This window comes from Bos indicus, chromosome 18, assembly GCF_029378745.1.
Source record: "Bos indicus isolate NIAB-ARS_2022 breed Sahiwal x Tharparkar chromosome 18, NIAB-ARS_B.indTharparkar_mat_pri_1.0, whole genome shotgun sequence".
Lineage (NCBI taxonomy): Eukaryota > Metazoa > Chordata > Mammalia > Artiodactyla > Bovidae > Bos > Bos indicus.
The window spans coordinates 13,533,806-13,554,178 of NC_091777.1; the positions used below are offsets into that span (position 1 = coordinate 13,533,806).

At 53.3% G+C, this 20,373-nt stretch overlaps 2 protein-coding genes across 5 annotated transcripts in view; both read right to left on the reverse strand.

Annotated features, from left to right (window-relative positions):
- Positions 1-13,632, reverse strand: part of C18H16orf95 (chromosome 18 C16orf95 homolog) — a 31,892-nt gene extending 18,260 nt beyond the window's left edge. The window contains exons 1-4 of the mRNA XM_070770424.1: positions 9,552-13,632; positions 7,270-7,327; positions 3,914-3,968; positions 3,056-3,196 (exon numbers count right to left, since the gene is read on the reverse strand). Of these exons, the coding sequence (XP_070626525.1) occupies positions 3,056-3,196; positions 3,914-3,968; positions 7,270-7,327; positions 9,552-9,579 (282 nt within the window). The 5' untranslated portion in view covers positions 9,580-13,632. The remainder of the gene's footprint in view (positions 1-3,055; positions 3,197-3,913; positions 3,969-7,269; positions 7,328-9,551) is intronic.
- Positions 13,633-13,771: 139 nt separating this feature from the next.
- FBXO31 (F-box protein 31) overlaps positions 13,772-20,373 on the reverse strand; it is a 36,336-nt gene continuing 29,734 nt past the window's right edge. For 3 of the 4 annotated variants that reach the window (XM_019978982.2, XM_019978983.2, XM_070770423.1), the window contains 4 exons: positions 19,455-19,564; positions 18,403-18,556; positions 17,168-17,529; positions 13,772-15,912 (listed from right to left, as the gene is read on the reverse strand). In XM_019978982.2, coding sequence (XP_019834541.2) covers positions 15,690-15,912; positions 17,168-17,529; positions 18,403-18,556; positions 19,455-19,564 — 849 coding nt within the window. In that variant the 3' untranslated portion in view covers positions 13,772-15,689. Of the gene's footprint in view, positions 15,913-15,939; positions 16,190-17,167; positions 17,530-18,402; positions 18,557-19,454; positions 19,565-20,373 lie in introns of those variants that run through there. The other variant, XM_070770422.1, reaches the window with a different exon arrangement.

The following is a 20,373-nucleotide window of genomic DNA, read 5'->3' on the forward strand; positions in this document are numbered from 1 at the left end:
CCAGCTGCTCTCACATCTCTGCCATGGCCACAAGACAGTGCCTGGGACAGCCCGCTGACCCCAAGATCAGGATATCTGAGGCCAAGCTGCCAGCAGAGTGTCCCTCAGCCACATGAGTTATCACAGTGACTGCTGTATCAAGTTGGGTCGTAGGGTGACTTGTACATTGCTAGCCAAACAACACAAGCACAGAAAACCTCCAGAAGGCCAAATGAGGACACCTCTGGAAGAGGGGTAGGACAGAGTTCTGTGTACCACACCCCTGCTGCACTGTGGGAATTTCCAACCATGTGCTCACAGCTCACATTATAAAACATAATCAAAACTACTTCGAGTAACCCCTGCAACCTCTGAGGCCGCGGGAGGACTGCACTGGACCCTGGGTGTAAGGTGTGCTGCCAAGCAGACACTGCTGCAGGAAGGAGGAAGGGAGTCCTGGACCTCCTCCAAAGCAGATAAGACGAGGCCTGGAGACCCGGGCACCTCCCTGCGCCCTGGCTCCTTGTCACCATGGCACAGGACCCCTCTCACATAGGACCCTTTTGCCCGCCAGGATAAGGATACTCTGGCCACTTCTACTCAATCCACCCATGGCTGCTAAGCCCGTTCTCCATGGCAGGTGCTGCACCAGAAGCAACAAGACCTCATCCTTCCCACAGCAGCTCCCTGCACAGCACTGTCCACTGGGAAAGAAGAAACACTGGGACTCGGGGAGCAGAGTTGGGAGAACATTCAAGGCCAGAGGGGCAGCTAGGTGGAGAATCAAGAGAGCAACCATGCCTGCTGAGAGTCCAAAAGACATGACAAGAGAACTACGAGGGTAGCCACACAGCAATCATTCCTCCTTTTGTTAAAAGAAACCAACTTTGCTTATGATGCAAAGCGGTCAGGCCAGGGATCAGCCACTCCCTCTTGCCAACAAAGGGTCTGGGGGGTAAGGGAACAAAAAATCTTGGGCTTCTGGGAATGTTTTATCCCTGAAAAGGAGGAGAAGGTAGGAGGTAACCTTTTGGAAGACTCTGGAAGACTCACTTTCTGCCATGTACATTGTCATATAAGAGACCCACGGCCAACATCTAAAAACACTAGAAGTGAAAAATAACACCAACTCTACACAAAGTCTTCCTGAAAACTTAAATGATTCATTTCTGATAAAAGCTCTCAACAAACTAGAAATAGAAGTGAAGTCCTCAGCCTGATGAAAGGCAACCATGATACACCACTGTGCTGGGAACAGGCATGCCTAAGCAAGATGCAGAAAGGACTAAATTATTAAATTGATAATCGGACTTCATCAAAATCTAAAACTTCTGCTCTTTTAAAGATAGTAATAAGAGAATTAGAAGACAAGTCAAAAACGTGGAGAAAACACTTGCAAACTAAATATCTAATAAAGAACTTTTATACAGATATATAAAGAACTCTCAATACTCAGTAATTAAAAAAAAGCAACTCAACGTTTTTAATGGGCAAAATACTTGAACAGACACAAATCAAGTAAGATATGCATATGGTAAAAATATACGAAGAGATGCTCAACATCATTAGTCACTGTGGAAATACACAAGTTAAAGCCTCAATGAGAGGAATTCCCTAGTGGTCCAGGGGTTGGGACTCTGCACCTTCACTGCCTGGAGTGCAGGTTCAGTCCCTGATCAGGGAACTGAGATCCCGCAATCTTTGAAACCACAATTTTAAAAATGTTTTAATTAAAAAACATACAATGAGATAAACACTTATTAAGATGGCCAAAATTTAAAACACTCACCAAACCAAGCGTTCATGAAGACATGAAGCAACTTGAACTTTATACATTGTTGGGAAGATTGTAAAATGGAACAACCATTTTTGCAAAACAGTTGACAGTTTCTTAGAAAATTAAACATATGCCACCCATACAATATAGCAATGCCTTTCCTAGGTGCTTGCCCAAGAAAAATGAAGGCATGTTCACACAAATACTTATACACAAATGTTCACAGCAGCTTTATTTGTTGGACAAAATAGAAAAAAACTGGAAATGATCCACACGTCCTTCACTGGATGAATGGTCTATCCATATAACAACACACTGCTCAGCAGTAAAAAGGAATGAACTATCAGTGAACACAACCATATAGGTGAATCTCAAAAATAATCATGCTGAGTAAAAGAAGCCCCAGGAGAAGGAGATGGCAACCCACTCCAGTATTCTTGCCTGGGAAATCCCATGGACAGAGGAGCCTGGTGGGCTATATATAGTCCATGGGGCCGCAAAGAGCCAGACACACGACTCCGTGACTAAACCACCACCACCACAAAAGAAACCAGACTAAAAAAAGTACATACTATACGATTCCATTTATATAAAATTCAAGGAAATGCAAACGAATCTATAGTGACAGAAACAGACCCATGGTTGCCTGGGGACTGTGGGGAGAGAGGGTTGAGTGGAATTACAGAAGGGAACAAGGAGGACTTCCCTAGTGGTTCAGTAGTTAAGAATCCGCCTGCCAATGCATGGTTCATGGGTTCAATCCCTGGTTCAGGAAGATTCTACAAGACAGGAAGCAACTAAGCCCATGCACCACAACCGCTGAGCCCACACTCCAGAGGCCACAAGCTGCAACTACTGAGCCTTTGTGCTGCAACTACTGGAGTCCATACTCCACAAGAGAAGCCACCGCAGTGAGAATCCATGCACTGCGACTACAGAGTAGCCCCCACTCACCCCAACTAGGGAAAAGCTTGAGCACACCAATGAAGACCCAGCACAGCAAAACAGAAATAAATAAAATTTTGAAAAGGGTACAAGGAAACCTTTCGGGGTTGTGTACAGGTACTGCATTATACCATTTTATACAAGGGTCTTGAGCACCCTGGATTCTGGTATCTACATGCATCCTAGAACCAATCCCCTGTGAATATCTAGAGATGACTGTACATTATCACAATTGTGGTGGTGGTTTCATGGGTGTGTGCATATGTCAAGATTTATCAAATTTTATATGTGTGCCATTTTATCACATGTCAATCATATCTCCATAAATCTGAACCCCTGATTCAAGTCACCTACCTGATTTTGGGGTCTCAAGGAGCGAGGGACCCAGTAAGGCAGTGCTGCCTTAGCCCTGGGCACTGGCAGGTAGCCCCCAAATTTGGCCTGGCACTCACAGCAGATGGGCTCTAGATGAACAGTGCTGGGGACAGGGCACATCTGAGCAAGAGGCAGACAAAACAGAATTTAACGTGATGCTGCATTAGTGATGCAAGCCAAGGCACTCTCTGAATGGTAAATCCACACTCAGAGGGAGCCAGGTTAAGACATGGCATCCAGGGCAAGTGCAGGCACAGGGCCCTCAGCTACTGCAGACTGTCCTGAGATCCTCCAAAGTCACTTGGAGGGGGACCACAGAGCCCGCAGACCCGGGATGTGCAATCACTTACAGCCACATTATTATGAGCAAGTCTTGGATCTCTCTTTCTAAAAATGGAGAAATACAACCAACTCTAGGATGGATGACCGCTCTTTCTGTGGTTGTCCACGTCAGTCTGCGTATAGAACTTTGTTTGCAAAACCTTCCACATCCATCCCATATGATCCCACCACACCCACAGGCTGGGGGAGAGGGAAAGTCATCCTCTCCAGGAGCAGACAGAGCTGCCCAGAACAGATACATTAAGGGGCAGCACTGGTTCTCCCAGACCTCCTAAATCCCTGTCTCAAGGTATCATGAGGCCCTGAGGGGCGGGGAAGGCAGTGGGTGACCCTATATAGAGATTTGGGAGCTTGCATGGCCACTTAAACCATGGACCCCACTGGCTGACACACCCTCTTGTGAGATGCTGCTTCTGGACCCATATTTTCTGCTCTACTCCCCACCAAAGGGCATGTCAGGGTTGGGGCAAAGTAGTTGAGGTTTGCTTTCCTTACCGAATGATCTATGAGACACACTTCTTTCCCAAAAGCTGGAAATGTGCTTCTTTTCCTAGAAAAGAAGATGGCTTAGAAAGTTCTGGACTTTGTGTACATTGGAGGCAGGAATGCTAGTATGAGAGCCTGAGCCAGCCTGGCTCGTATCATTAAACCCCAAGAGTGGAAAGTGAAAGTGAAAGTTTAGTCGCCCAGTCATGTCTCTTTGCGACCCTATGGACTGTAGCCTACCAGGCTCCTCTGTCCATGGGATTTTCCAGGCAAGAGTACTGGAGTGAGCTGCCATTTCCTTCTCCAGAGGACCTTCCCAACCCAGGGATCGAACTCAGGTCTCCCACATTGTAGGCAGACACTTTACTGTCTGAGCCACCAGGGAAGTCCTAGTCAACTGCCCATTCTGAGATCCTAGTCAACTGGCCCCCCAAGAGTGGAAGGGGTCATCATTCTGAGCCAAAGAGGGGGCAGAGGGTGACAACAGAAGCAGGTAGATACACACTCACGTGGCTAAGGTCTAGGGGTTCCCATATGTCAAGCTATTGTGGAATCCTGCATCCCCAAAGGGTTTAGCTGGAATCAGCCTAGGTCGGGAAGATCCCCTGGAGAAGCAAACAGCAACCCACTCCAGTATTCTTGCCTGGAGAATACCATGGACAGAGGAGCCTAGTAGGCTACAGTCCATGGGGTCACAAGAGTCAGATATGACTTAGTGACTAAACCACGACCACCAGGCACACTCCAGCTAAACCTATGCTAGGACCTTTAGGAAAGACAGGAACATTCCAACCTGGTGAGAACTTTCCAAGACGTGTAGCTGCCAACCACAACACATGCTTTATCATACACCCTGAGCTTACTTAGAATTCTGAAGGAAAATACTGTCAAAACCGTACATCTAATGAAATTCTTTGCAGTAAAAAAAAAAAAAAAAACTGGGTGCTTTCTCTCTTGGGCTGAAAAAGCATTTGGAGCTACACAGATTCTACTACTCTTCCCCATTCTCCGCACAACAAATTGCTGGTATGTTGGCCACCATATGGAGAGTGTCCAGTGAGCATAAATTCAAAACAAAGCAAAACTTCCAGCTTTCCTAATAGCATATGTAACATGGCAATGGTTAAGAGTGATATCATCATAATAATCACTATTTTACTATCTATTTACAGTAATAGCTTCAGGTCACAGAGCTCAACTCCCACACCTGATCCTTGACAACACAGAATATGGGATGTTGCCCTGCACAGCACCCAAGCCCCCTAACAGTCATAAGAGCATTGTTATTTCCTTTGTGGAGGCCAAACCTCCAGCCCAGAAGATGAAGCCAGTTAGTCCCAGAGACTGGCTCAGAATGTCATAACCCAAGTCAACCCAGTGAAACTCATTCTCGTTGTTATTATTCAGTTGTGTCTGACTCTGCAACCCCATGGTGCAGTATGTCAGGCTTCCCTCATTCTGGGGCTTTGTGTTAAAATTACTAGGAAAGGAAATTTCCTTTTCTGTTGAAGTTGCAAGAGCTTTTCCAGAGGTCTTGGTGGTCATTTTGCCCCCAGAGGGGAAGAAAACAAAGCTGAAAGATGGAGACAACAGTCCCTGACCACAGTCCTTAAGCATCTGTGTACATCGGTTCCTGACGACTTACACCTGACAGCCTCAATTAGTCAGTGAATTGCCTTTCCTGCTTATGTGATGTAGTGCAGTGTCTTTCCTGCCTACCTTTTACAAGCTACTATGGGACAGGGTCAGAGAAGGCAATGGCACCCCACTCCAGTACTCTTGCCTGGAAAATCCCATGGACGGAGGAGCCTGGAAGGCTGCAGTCCATGGGGTCCCTAAGGGTCGGACACGACTGAACGACTTCACTTTCACTTTTCACTTTCATTCATTGGAGAAGGAAATGGCAACCCACTCCAGTGTTCTTGCCTGGAGAATCCCAGGGATGGGGGAGCCTGGTGGGCTGCCGTCTATGGGGTTGCACAGAGTCGGACACAACTGAAGCAACTTAGTAGTAGTAGTATGGGATGGGGTCGGAGAAGGCAATGGCAACCCACTCCAGTACTCTTGCCTGGAAAATCCCATGGATGGAGGAGCCTGTAGGCTACAGTCCATGGGGTCGCTGGAGAGTCGGACACGACGGAACAACTTCACTTTCACTTTTCACTTTCATGCATTGGAGAAGGAAATGGCAACCCACTCCAGTATTCTTGCCTGGAGAATCCCAGGGACGGGGGAGCCTGGTGGGCTGCCGTCTATGGGGTCACACAGAGTCGGACACGACTGAAGTGACTTAGCAGCAACAGGAGCAGCAACATGGGACAGGGTGACCTGAGGCTATTGGGGCTCCCCAGGTGACTCAGGGTCCAGGTTCCCCCAGATGACTCTCAGTCCAGAGCCCCCCTATGTGACTCAGGGTCTGGGGCCACCCCAGTAGAACTGGGGTCTGTGGCCTCCCAGTGGACTCGAGGTCCAGATCGCCTCAGGTGACTCAGGGTCTGGGGTGCCCCAGCTGACTCAGGGTCGGTGTTCCCCAGGTGACACAGGTCCCGGGGCCACCGCAGGTGACTCAGGGTCTGAGTTCTCCTCAGGTAACTCGGGGTCTGGGGCCCCCTCAGGAGACTTGGGGTGTGGGGCGCCCCCAGGTGACTCGGGGTCCGGGGTCCCCTCAGGTGACTCGGGTGCCGGGCCCCTTGTGTGGCGCGGCGGCCCAGCGTGCAAGACTGAGGGAGGCACCTGCCTGTCATGACGCGCTCGGGGTGAGTGTGCGCTGACAGACCGAACGGACACCCGAGAGCTCCCAGAAATGCCCGCCACGATTCTGCTAAGTTATGGTGAGGGCGGTGACGAAGCTCAAGATGACAGCCGTGACGGAAGTCGGGGCTGGCTCACCGTGTCACTCCTCTTCGGGCCCGCCCCTCACACCGCCCCGTCAGTCCCCGGGACCGCCCTCGACCTCGAAAGCCCCACCTCTTCCGCCCTCCCGCTCCTCTGAGGCCAGGCTCTTCCGGCGACAGCACTCTATTAGCTGTCGATTGGCTCTCTAATAGCCAATCAGATGCTGCATTCTATACATGTTTACTTACCTGGCATCTGATTGGGCTCTGAAGGCACAGGCTCGGGGGTCAGCGGAGCGGGCGGGCGGAGCAGGCGGGGCCGGGGCCGGGGCCGGGGCCGGGGGCGGGGCCGGGGCCGGGGGCGGGGCCGGGGCCGGGGGCGGGGGCGGGGCCGGGGGCGGGCCGGGCCGGGGCGGAGGTCGGGCTAGGCGCAGGTGAAGACTCCTCGGTTGTGGTCTGGACCTGGCCTAGGTGGACGTCGGCCTCGGAAGACACACCTTTCCCCGCCCGATCCCGGGAAAATCCACTCACTGTTTCGTGCAGACGGGCCTGCGGGGCTGCAGGGCACAGTAGACGGGGTATCTGTCCCCTGGAAGGAGAGAAAAGAGGTGCGCGACTCGGGCCCAGGGCCCATTCGAGAACCGCGGAGCATCTCGGTAGGAGTGCGTCCCACGCAGGACCTGGGACGTATTTGTATTTGATGTCTTTCATTGTTTTTCTGACGCTGAGATTTAACTGGGCGCCTTTGTCACTGGCTGAATCGGACTCAAATTGTGACTTTTGAGGATGTGTTTCTGAAGCAACCGAGGGTTCGAAGGCCGTGGAATTCAGAACAACTGATTGTAGTATCTCTTGAAAACAAACTTTTCAGTGTTTGCTAACTTTTTTTTTTTTCTTTTTGGCCACACCTCGGCTTGTGAGATTTCAGTTCCCTGACCAGGGATTGAATCCCAGCCCCAGCAGTGAAAGCCCTGAATCCTAACCTCTAGACAACTAAGGAACTCCCCTTTTTTGCTGACTTTAACATTCTCAACTAATACTAATATTTGATCAAACCATCATAAGCAACGGTAGCCCTGGTGGGCCACATTTCCTTGTGCTGACTGCTACTGCTGCTAAGTCACTTCAGTCGTGTCCGACTCTGTGCGACCCCATAGACGGCAACCCACCGGGCTCCCCCGTCCCCGGGACTCTCCAGGCAAGAACACTGGAGTGGGTTGCCATTTCCTTCTCCAATGCATGAAAGTGAAAAGTGAAAGTAAAGTCACTCAGTCGTCCAACTCTTAGCAACCCCATGGACTGCAGCCTACCAGGCTCCTCCGTCCATGGGATTTTCCAAGCAAGAGTACTGGAGTGGGTTGCCACTGCCTTCTCCTAGCCATAGACAAACAGGATTTCCCAGGCGCTACTCAGGTTTCATGGCTCTTTTACTGAACTGGTAAGTTCATGACCTATGAACAGGGCTGAGCTTCCAGCCAGTTCCCACCCTGCAGGCTCTCCTAGCTAGCACCCATGCTGATTGGGCAGCACCCCCACTATATTAGTTGCTAATTATTTATTTTATTCTGTCTTTTAGTTGCTAATTATTTTGGACACCACCCCCTACCTGTGTATCTGTATAAATAATGTCAGCACTGGTCTCTTAATAGCTAATGACAAAATTTATCGAGGAATCTCACCATTAGCCTAGTATTTTATTTATGGCTGTCTCATCTCTGCAAACCTTGGAGGGCCCTTGGGATTCCTTGTCATTTCTGTTCTCCTGAGCCCACTGGAATATTGTAACACAGAAGACAGGTTTATGCCCCACAAGCCCCGCAGAACACTGGCCCTCACCACTCTTGACACTGTCATGCCATTTCACATCAAGTGCAACTCATCACCATTTCCACCAAAAATGTCTAAAATTAAAAGGACTGACGGTACCAAGTTTGTAGAGCGTGTGGCAGCTGGAACCCTCACACCTTACACAACAGATAAAACCATGTAGGCAAACTGGCAGTATTTACAATGTCTAAACATGTGAATGACTTCCCTGGTGGCTCAGACAGTAAAGCGTCTGTCTACAATGCAGGAGACCCAGGTTCGAGCCCTGGGTTGGGAAGATCCCCTGGAGAAGGAAATGGCAATCCACTCCAGTACTATTGCCTGGAAAATCCCATGGACAGAGGAGCCTGGTAGGCTACAGTCCCTGGGGTTGCAAAGAGTCAGACATGACTGAGCTACTTCACTCACTCAAACATGTGAATATCCTGTGACTAAGCAATTCCCCACCCCAGGTAATCACCCAAGATAATAGAGCTTATGTCCACCAGAAGATACCAGCAAAAACACACACAGTGCCAGCCCAGCCAGCAGCTGGAGGACAGCCACTTCTCACTCCTTCACACGTATCTGTGTGAGAACAGACATCTGTATCTTTGAGAACATTCCTAAAAAAGCATGTATTGCTGCTAAAGAAAAAAAGCTGTGGTTTGGTTTTGAGGTTGGCTTGTTATTTCAGGATCATCTTGCCTAACTGACCTGTAACAGTTTTCACAAACCTAAATCCTGTAGGTTAAGTGAAATCATGATTTTCAAATAAAGTCTAAGCAAGAACTGTAATTTTTAAGTTCTCGTGTCCCATGACTTTTGGGTCTCTCTCAGGTTGAACCCAAGCTGCACAGTGGTCAGGTCAAGATTACATTAGGCGCCACCACCGTCACAGCCCTGAACACAGGACTCACTTTTTTACCCAGATGAGGGCCCTGTATGATGTGACAGGTGTACACTGGTGACCGGCATGCCGTCAACTCTGCTGCCCCCAACCTTACCCTTTTCCTGTGGGCCCACAGGCTTCATTGTCACCTCACCAACCGTGACACCTAGACTTCTCTCTTCAGCAGCTGTGACACCAGTGTCTTGGCCTCTCCTCCTCCTTCACTGTGAGCTCCTGCAGTCTGCTGGGGGGGACACAGGACCACTGTCATCTTTCTCTCACTGTCATTGGGGCACTATGAAATGGCACGGCCAGGCCAGGTAGCCAGGCCAGGAGAGTCTTCTCATTTCCAACTGCCTGTGTCACTGTCTCACCCCCACCCCCAAGGTGCCAGGTACCCCATTCTAGCACTCGCCCTGAGATCACCGAAGCATCCTCTAGGAGAGGCCTCTGCACTGTTTCCCCCACACCCATGGCAGCCCGTGGGAGCTTGCCTTCCAATAGAATTGTGGAACTCTGTGAACAGGAGAGACATTCCATGGTGATGCGGCCATCCGCCTGGGCTCCCATACCCACAAAGACCCACACAAATGCTTTGTTGTTGTTGTTCAGTCACTGTCGTGTCCGACTCTGCGACCCCATGGACTGCAGCACACCAGGCCTCCCTGTCCTTCACTATCTCCCGGAGTTTGCTCAAACTCACGTCCATTGAGTCGGTGATGCCATCCAACCATCTCATCCTCTGCTGCCCTTTTCTCCTCCTGCCCTCAATCTTTCCCAGCGTCAGGGTCTTTTCCAATGAGTTGGCTCTTCTCATCAGGTGGCCAAAGTATTGGAGCTTCAGCTTCAGCTCAGTCCTTCCAATAAATATTCAGAGTTGATTTCCTTTAGGATTGACTGGTTTGATATTCTTGCTGTCCAAGGGATTCGCAAGAGTCTTCTCTAGCACCAAAGTGTGAAAGCACAAATGCGTTATACATATAAACTATGTCTGTGGCATTAAAACTTCATGGGGGGTGTTAGGGGGAAAACGTGTACAATGGCTCTTTGGAGGGAAATGATAATGAATGAAAGAAGCCAGGTTAAAAGAGCTACATACTAAGTATTTCCATTTATTGGACATTCTAGGAAAGGCCAAACAATAGGGATGGAGAACAGAGGAGTGGTTTAAGAAGGGGCAGCACCAGGGATTTTGAGGAGGATGGAACATTCTATATCCTGACTATGGTGCCTGTTCACAGCTCTGTGTGTTGGTAAACTTAAAGACATGTACTTACACTACAAATTTACATAAATTACATCTCAAAGAACCTAGCCAAGAAATAAAAAAGGACAGCCCAACCATTCCCACCATAGTGTCAAGCTACCAGCCCTCCTTCCCCCAAGTTTCCTCTCCCAGGAAGGAGGCTGAGAGGCAGCCTTCCATCACTTAAATGGATTTTCAAGTCAAAGTTGGGGGAAAGGTCTGAAAACTTTACCCTAGAGGCGTGTCTTCGTTGATTTCACCTTGCCGGCTGGGGTCATGCAGCATGCAGTGACCCGAAGGGCCACTAGAGGAGGGGCTACAAAGGGACCTGGTCACAGGGAGCAAAAGCCCCCAGGCCTGGCAAAGCAGCCCCCTGCAGTGGGGAAGGGGGAGCACGGTGCCTTCGGGGATGGGACCCCAGTGGATAGCGGAACTCAGCCTCAACCCTTCTCAGGAATCCAGGCCCAGCTGGATGGGAACATGATGTAGTTTTACTTTCTATACACTATTTGAATTTTTCACAAGAATATTACTCTTGTAAACAGGTGAAAATAATACATAAATGAGCTCCTTGGCTGTCTACTCAGCCGCTGAGCACATCCCTGCCCTTATCTATCCCACCTTTCGGTTCTCAGAAATGGCAACTTAGACTTCAGACTAAGAGAACCCACTGCAACCCTACCCTTGGGGAGAGGGTCCAGGTCCCAGACCAAACGGAGGGACCCAGGGGCCTACCGTTGTCTGGGTTCCCAAGGGTCACTCGCCACTCTATTCCATAACTGGGAAAATCACAACTATCCAGACCGGGTGTGAGAAGCACAGGCCCCTGGGGAGGCCCCACCCCCGCACTGGTGACCCAGTCCTCTCTGTCGACCAGCAACCACTCTCCTGTGATTGGCCCCTGCCCACATCCAAAGCCCATGTCACTTAGGGCTCCAGGCTCCATCTGAATCATAACCCGAAAGAAACAAATTACAAAGCACACAAGATTTCAAAAGCTGCTTTATGGAGAAACAACACCCCAAGGTTGTTGAGTCCAGGTCACAAGTCAGACCTTCCTGGGGTCCTGACCCTGCCCCACCCGGCAAGCCCGAGCAGATGCCTGAGAGTGATCACAGCCTCCATCTCAACTGTTGTCTTCATCACTCGGGGAGTGGGGTTTCAAGATCAAACAGGATGAATGTTTTTCTTCTCCAAGCAGGCTTCATGATCTCAAACCACAACCAAAATTAGAATTAGGCTAAAAAGAAAAAAAAAAAGCAAAGGGTTCTCATCCCTTCGCGTGTTCTGGCAGGTCTCCCTGCAGGCGCAGAAAGGACCCAGAAGAAGGCTACTTTTCTGCTGGAGCATCAGGTGTCACTGCTGGTGACCCTGGGCCCCGGAAGGCTGGCCTGCCGGCCGCTGAGCTATAAATGACACAGCACTCCATGTGGTTCCCATTCACAGTATCAGGCAAACTGACGGCATGTGGCTTTCTTCTCTGTCTAAATAGTTCTGAGAACGTACAAAGTACACTGCAGATCTTCTCCCAAAAGTGAAGACAGAGAAGGTATCCTGTTAACACTGGGATGGACTCCGTGAATTGAGGCATCTTACCCTCAAGGTAGGTGAGGGTTACCTGAGAACACTCACATAAGGATTCTTAAAGTTAAAGCATGAAAGTATCCAGGAGAACACAGCTACCGAGTCACAGGTGCTCCCGGTCCACACTTGAGATACCACAGTCGCAAGGAACTCGGGGAACTCCCCAAATGACACGGGGCTGAGAAGGTTTCTGACCCACTCCGGCTCGGCTCACAAGCACTAAACAGATCTCTCAGCGGCAGTGGGAGAAAGCCCAGGCAACCTGAAAAGTGAAGGCAGTCCTGAAGTGTCAGACAAGAGGGCGGCTGGCTGAGGAAGGGATCTGGCTGTCTGGGAACGACTCCAAGTTGTCAGTGAGAAAGGCAGGAGAGCTTCACCCCTGAGCTTGTTCTGCAGGCAGTGGGAATGTAGCTAGTTAGACGGCCGTACGCTTTCCCACCCTCCTCATTGGCCAGGGACATAGGTACCCTGCACGGAGCAGGGACACCAGGCCTGGTGTCAGGGCCAGAGGGGACAAGGGGAGGAGCCGGGCAGCAGCGGCCTGGAGCACCAGCCACAGTGAGCTGGACTGTCCCAGAGGGGCCAGGGCAAGGCTAGGAAGGGAGGTTCCAGTCTGAACCGACAGAGGAAGGAGATTGAAACCCTCCCACCACAATGCCCCTAAACCTGTTCTCACCCAGTATTAGATGCTGTAGCTCTGAGCCCCAGGAGGCACGGGGGGAGGGCGAGGAACAGATCCGGGTATAGTGCCAGGCCTACATCACGAAGCCAAAAAAATAAGGGTGTTTGACACAGCCTCACACCAAACACCTCCAGCCCCAACATGAAGAATCCCCATGACCTGTGTCTGAAATCTCCAATCACGTTTATAATCAACTCCCAGAGCGTGGAGCCCTCCAGGTATGCAGAGAGGTATCCCTCCACCCCATACCCAACCTCACGGCAGCAAAAGTGGCAGTGAAGATGATGCCCACCGTGGGGAACATCCAAAGACGCCTGAGGTCCACCTGCCACCCCCAGATCAAGCCCCACAGGAGCACGGCCAGCCCCTAACCTGGGTCATTAGAGATCCCCATTGGAACCAGCTTTATCAAAAGCCTCGGACAACACCCTCTGCCTTTTTGAATCCTTGCCTACAGTGAGTTAACTGGTTGGAAGTTCCCCTCCGGGGCCGGTTGACCATCCACCATGAGGGGGAGCGGCCAGTACTGGGTCTGTGCACAGAACTGCCACTGTCTGCGTACCTCACCTACAGAACTGGAAACTGGGGCTTCCAGAACTGGAAACTAAGTACAGTTGGGAGACTAGGAGCCCTCTGGGCAGATGACAAGCCCACGCCCTTCACTCCTACTGCCCTGCCCGGCGACACCCAGGCCGCTGCCACCCACAGGCCCCACCTGACACCCGAGACGGAGGCCAACGTGAATGCGGCCAGCAGCCCAAGGTTATTTTAGTCACTGTTAGTGGCAACCATGCGTAGGCCAGACACTAGAGGCAGGATAGCATTTAGTTTGGGATTGGTTTTTAATCAGAAATGCTCATCTTTACAATGCTGGGGGCCTCAGACGGAGACAGTCCCTTAGCTCTGGGTAAAACACGCATTTTCTTGATTTTATTTAAACAGTGGTGAAACCTAGAGAGGAACAGCCTAGCGCCCAGCTGTCCTCCGTTTTCACTGTCCTCAAGGCTTTGTGGCTGCACCATCGGGGACAGCCACGCTTGGCACAAGAGAAGAACAGCCGCGCTGTGAGATGGGGAGGGCAACAGGCTTTGAGGCTCAGTCCTGCGAGAGATACAGGAACTGAAACCACGTCCCTACCCGACTGCGGGTCCTGCTGGAAGGATCTGGGAGGTGTGAGGTGGTGTCACTGATGAGACTCGGCTGACGGTGCCCGGTGATGGCCCAGGGTGGACCCCACAGAGTCCTGGTCCTGGGAGGGTTAGTTTGCATTTCAGGGCCATGCCCAGAGCTTGTTGCTTCTGGGCAGCAAAGGAAGGAAGGCCCAAGTAGCCAAATGGACTGAAGCGGAGACTGAAGTTATTTGAGAAAAGGGCCAGTCAGGAAGAATTCTACCAGGAAACACAGGACACGTTTCATGGGGCACCTCAGGTTGGGCTCTACGTGAAGGCACCACAGAGCTGCCCACTCCCTGGGGCGCCCAGAGTGAGGGCTCAGCGCAGTCCACCCAATGAGGACAAGAAGCTGGGTCGCAACAGAGTCTGTCCACCCCGGGGAGCCACTGGCCCTGGCAGGCAGGTGCGGTGATGCTCTGAGGACTGGAGGGAGGGCTGAGCATAACTCCAGCAGGTCTGTGCCCAGGCACACGGGGCTCCGTTCTTCAGGGGATGGCAAGATCAGGCCTCGTGGGGGTTCCCAAATGCAGGGGTCAACAAAACAATGGGGACAGCGCCAGCAGAAGGGTCAGCGCCCGGGTTCTCCACGCTGGAGGGGCCTGGTCCCCTGACACTTCCAGAAAGCTGCCCTCTCCCCTGCAGAGGGGCATCAAACACCCGGCACGACCCCTCCCAATGTTCCGCCCCTTTCAAGAGTGGCATCTCGTAAACCACGCAGGGGAGCAGACGTGGGTCATCTCCAAGGGGCCCTGTCCTGGTTCTGAGACCGGCAGCTGCAACTCACGGTCTCACATCAGTGAGTGTGGGGTGGGGGAGCAGGGAGGGCGCTCAGTGACTGCCTGTCAGAACAGCTGCAGCACAGGTCTCGGTTCTAAACCTGAGAGAGGCTGGGCAGGCACCCTGTGCTGCGGGGAGCAGGGCCAGGTGGTGCTGGACCAGGGCCACCGAGCTGCCGGATGGCCTGCAGTGGGCATCTCCTCATGACCCGGATCACCGGCCCCATTCACTGATCTTGGAAACTGAGATCGGAGTGACATGCACTTGTCCCAAATCCAAGCAGATAGGTGGAGAAGTGGGTCTTGAGCCCCACCCCGTCTCCCCGGAGCTCCTATTCCGCACACAGCACCCCCACCCGCCCAGGCTGCGTGGAAGCCACCGTGGTCCTCCGGCTTGCTCCCCGCAGAGGGGATGGTGGAGCCAACATGCCTCCCCCAGGACTCCTTCCATGAGCTGGAGGCAGCAGACCCCCATGCATGCGGAGTGACCCTCCCTGGAGGAGGACTGTGTTCTCCCTAGAAAACGGCCAGTCTCTCCAGTTCAGTCCCTACACACCCCGCGGCCCATCCTCCAGGTCTGTTTGTTCTGGTTCTGTTGTTTTTTTCAAGACATGCTCAGCCCTCCTGTTGCTACTGGCGGATATGCAGGTGTGCCGTGCGCTCCGTGGAAAGCATCTGGGCGGCCGCGCAGAGGCTCCTGCGAGCAGGGGGGTGTCGGGTGTTGGCCGAGTCCCCCCGAGCGCATGCTGCTGCCCTCCCAGCCCTGAGCCGCCCGCCGTGGGGAGGTGGACTGTCAGGAGGTGAGGGACTGGATGTTCTTGAGCATCTCCTCGAAGGCCTGTGGGGACGGGGCGTCTGCGTTCCGGAAGGCAGCCTGGACCCTGCTGTACAGGCTGAAGGACTTCAGCTCCAGCCAGATGAACCCGAAGCGGTCCTCATCAAATAGGACAAAGACCCCGGGGGTGCGCTCAGGGCTGGTGAAGCCGTGGCCGGCGATGAGGCCGGTGCCGTAGAAACTGAACAAAAATAAAGAGTGTGGGGACAGAGGGTGAGCAGGGCCCTTGAAGACACGCGGTGGCCCCGGCCCATCACCTTGTGGTCCGGGACATTCTGGAACACCCTCCCCCAGAGATCCCACGTGGGTTACGTCCACCATCCTCCAGCAGTGGGCAATACGCGGGGTCCGGCTGGTGGGCTCTGCACCTTCCGGGAGGCTGGCGTTCACTTAGAGGGCGTGAGCAGGCCTGCTGCTTCGCCCCAGATGGCTGGGCTCACCCCGCAGACCGCGGCTCTCTACCCCAACGAAAGGATGAGGGTCTCAGGCAGCTCCCCCTCGTATTGCTGCCCCAAAGTGCACATCTTCATGGCACAGACCCAGGCAACAGAAACCTAAGTTCCCGGGATAGTCACGTGTACGTGTGAACAACTCAAATGTAGTCAATGACTTATCTGCACGTAAAAGCAAAACTTGCAAATACCCGTTACAGCCATGTTTGGAGACTCGGGCTCTAATGCGTTTATGTCTTTCTTGCAAAGAACTCAGTGTTTCTGACAGATGACAAGGAGTTGGGACTGGCCTGACCCTCCCGGTGTGTGGAATAATGCCTAGGACCCCACCTCTGCCTACCACACTGAGGCTTTGCTGGGCAGGAGGGGACTGCAGCCCTGCGCCTGAGGGCCCGCGGCTCGGATGGCTCCTGGGCACCAAGCTTGGACTCATAGAAATGTGTGCTGCACAGGCTCTGCAGCTGGGCCAGGGAACGCAGGCACCCCCCAGCCGGGCCCCTAACATCCAGCTTGGGGTGGAGACCCTCTGGTGACATAGCGGGGGCTGGACCAGAGCTTCCAGGCCAGCTCTGCCCGAAGGCTCTGAGCTGGCCTCGAGATGCTGCAAGTTGTCAAGTTTCCTAGGGACGAGAGATCTGTCTCCTTTATGACTTTCAAAAATTCACAGCAAGTGAAGTTACACTGGAACGCTATTGTGTACACCTCCCTCTGGAAAACCCATATTCAGCCTCTTTTATCACAACGGTATTAACATGAAGAGGATGTAATAGATTTTGTCTGTCAAGTCCGCACCAATGCCTAAATCCCTTTTGGGGAGCTCGGCGTGGGGCCCAGGGAGTAGCACTGGCCACCCAGGACCTGGAACACATGGGCAGAGCTTCCCACGGTGCAATGCTCCCCACTCCGTGTGGAGTTGGCCCCACCCCAGGCTGCCTCTGTGCTGGTCTGGCAAGGGACCCCAGAAGCCCACGCCCCGATCCTTACCACATCCTGCAGGTCCGGGGATAGTCCTCATTCCTCGAGCTCACGCCCACTGGCAACACGAACGGCTGCCCCGACTGGGCAGGTGGCTCAGCCACGGCCGCGGCCCCTCCGTCTCCAGGTGCCTGGGCTGGCTCAGCGGGCGGCTCCTCGCAGGGCTGGGGGCTCTGCTGGCCGAGGCCCTCGGCGTCCTCGGGCCCGCCCTCCTGCTCCTGCTCCTGCTCCTTGCGCACCTGCTCACGCACCTCCAGGACAACGCGGGAGAGCTCGTTGAAGTCGTGCAGGCTCTCGGCATCAGGCAGCTGGATGCGGTGCCTGAGGTCAATCTCTACTGTCTGCTGCCCGGCAGGGATGTTGGGGTCACCCTGTGGAGCCAGTGTGCAGCCGTCAGCAGGCTCAGAGACCGCGCTGAGCTTCCAGCACCAGTCCTGCCTCCGGCCGAGGGCACTTGCTGAGCCCTTCCACTGGTTTGGCAGTGACCCCTTACCAGTCGGAATATCTGATACGTCCTTAAAAAAAAAAAAACAGTGCCCAGAGCAGGCAGCCTCCTGTGAAAGGCCTTTGAAGACAGGGAATGACAATACCACAGGTGACCCTGGGAGAGCCCATGGGCACCCCTACACCAAAGACCTGGGGTGGGAGCCACCCTATGTTGACAGCTTAAGCGATGGAGCCTCGAGAGGTCTGTGAACCCTCCCCGGTCAGGCAGGGCCGGCCGGAAATGCCAGCCCAGACTGTGTGCCTGGAACAGGAGACAAGGGGCCCTTTGTCCAGGGCCCCCACTCAGCTCAGCAGCCCTCCAGGCATGCTCCCGAGCTGCTGAGGCCCAGACAGGCTGTGGGGGCCCAAGTGCTAAAGCAGAGGGTCACCCAGGGAGCTCCTGGAGCCCACACCCGGCCTACCCCCATTAAGTCAGAGCCTCTGGAGTGGGGCCAGCATCAGGGTTTTCTCTGCCTCCCCAGGAATCCTGGGGTGTGGCCAGAGCCAAGGGCTGTGCAAGGAAGGCTGCCTTGGAAATGTTCAGAATTCCCAGGGGATCATGTGAAAGGTGGGCCCTGAATCAGCAGGTCCGGGTGGGGCCCGAGATGTCAAGTTCCCGGCAAGACCCCTGGGGAAGTGCTGCCACAGTCTGGGGCCTGTTCTGAGTAGCTGGGGCGCAGCCCGAGCCGCCCTACACCAGGATTATGTGATTGCGTCCACATGGTGCTGGGCCCGGCAGGGCGGCCCCCAGGACCCACCGTGATCTTCGTGCCCCTGGCATGCTTCCCATGGAAGCTGAGCATGACGATCTCCAGGCCGTGGCTGCCATAGGTGCCCTTGAAGAGGCCTGGCCTGATGAGGTCATCCGGGCGGCTGGGTGGGAGGTAGATGCGGCGGTAGGTCAGGCAGTTGCTGCAGGACAGGGGGTGGGGGGGTGGGCGGGGGGAAGGGCAGCGTGAGAGCACGACTGGCACAGCCCACGGGCGCGGGGGTAGAACACAGGGCTCACGCTGTGCTGCACAGGGTGGGCCGTGTTAGGTTCCCCCCAAGGCCAGTGGGAGCAGGGGCACCCCTCCTTCCTGAGCTCCGCTCACCCCAATGCATGGGTGCCCACACACCTCACACCTTCTCCAGTACTCAGGGTGGGACTCCTGAGGCCGCCAAGGGGCCAAACAGAGGCAGCAGGAAAGGGTCCGAGGGCAGAGAGCATGACAGAGAACGGGGCGAAGAGGCTGCCCAGGTGGGCATGAGAAAGGGAACATGAGGCTCTAACACACAGGCCAGGCCTGTGAGAACACAACTGGTGGGTGATAGGGGTCAGACAGGCAGAAAACGGAGGGTCAGGAGACAAGGCCTCTGGCCATAGTACCCAGAAAGAGCAGGACTGTACTCAAAGTACCATAGGAACCATGTTCACAGTACCCAGAAGAGAAGGACTGCATTCACAGCACCCAGAAGAGAGGCACTGCATTCACAGCACCCAGAGGGACTGTGTTCACAGCACCCAGAAAAGGTACTGCATTCACAGCACCCAGAGGGACTGGTTTCATAGCACCCAGAAGAGAGGCACTCCATTCACAGCACCCAGAAGAGAGGCATTGCATTCACAGCACCCAGAGGGTCTGTGTTCACAGCACCCAGAGGCACTGCATTCACAGCACCCAGAGGGACTGTGTTCACAGCACCCAGAAGAGGCACTGTGTTCATAGCACCCAGAAGGACTGTGCTCATAGCACCCAGAAGAGAGGGATTGTGCACACAGCACCTGGGAGGGAGAGACTGCCTGCCCCCAGCCAGGGGCTGCACTCACTCGTACTGACTGGTGTAGATGAACTTCATCAGGATGAGCTCCTGCATGTGCTCGTGGAAAATGTCCTCCAGCGTCCGGCCCCACTCCTCCCTTAGCCACGTGCGGAATTCCTTCCAAGAGAACACAGGTCACAAAACCACCCTGACACAAGGGGGCGGAGAGGCTGCCTGCTGTGATGGTGCGTGGACAGCATGAAGACGGAAGCCGGGCAGGAGGGACGGGACTGTGTGCATTCGTTCTCCCAGCTCCCAGCCTCCCTTCCTGTTGAGGAGCCTGGGGCTCTGGTCCCCACTTTCCCAACTTCAATTGGAAGGACACGTAGGGACCATGGGTGTCCTTCGTGGAGGCTGGGGCCACAGCACCATCAAGAGCGCCTGGGAGGCAGCTGTGCGAGCCTTGCTTCCGCGCAAGACGGCAGCATGTACACTGAGCCTGGTTGTCGGGCTTCTGGGGGAGCAGGCACATCGGACGCCTGTGCTGGCCACGTCTGCTTTCTGCAGCCCCCAGTGAGTACAGGACAGGGATGGGCAGGGTGGAGGGTGTAGGCGGACTTTCCTTTTTAAAACCTGTCTTCCTAGTTATGTTCAGTAAGTATATTTGTAAAAAGAAAGCTTTTTAAACAGTGCATCCACGAAGCCCCATAATTCATTATGGCATCAAGCTATGCGAAGGATATTTAGCACTTCATTGTTTTGTTCTGTACATTCAACATAGCTAATCCACAGCTACGTGCTCCTAACTCAGTACAGTGTTTCCAGTGACTATCTAGAATTAGCTCTACAAACAAAAGCAAAAACAATTTACTTAAAAAAAAAAAAAAGGCTACTATCTGTCAACTGCTTTAATATGTTACTGCCCAAACCCTGGCGAAGAATAGAAATTACTAGTGACTGAAATAAACAACTGTTAGACATACAAG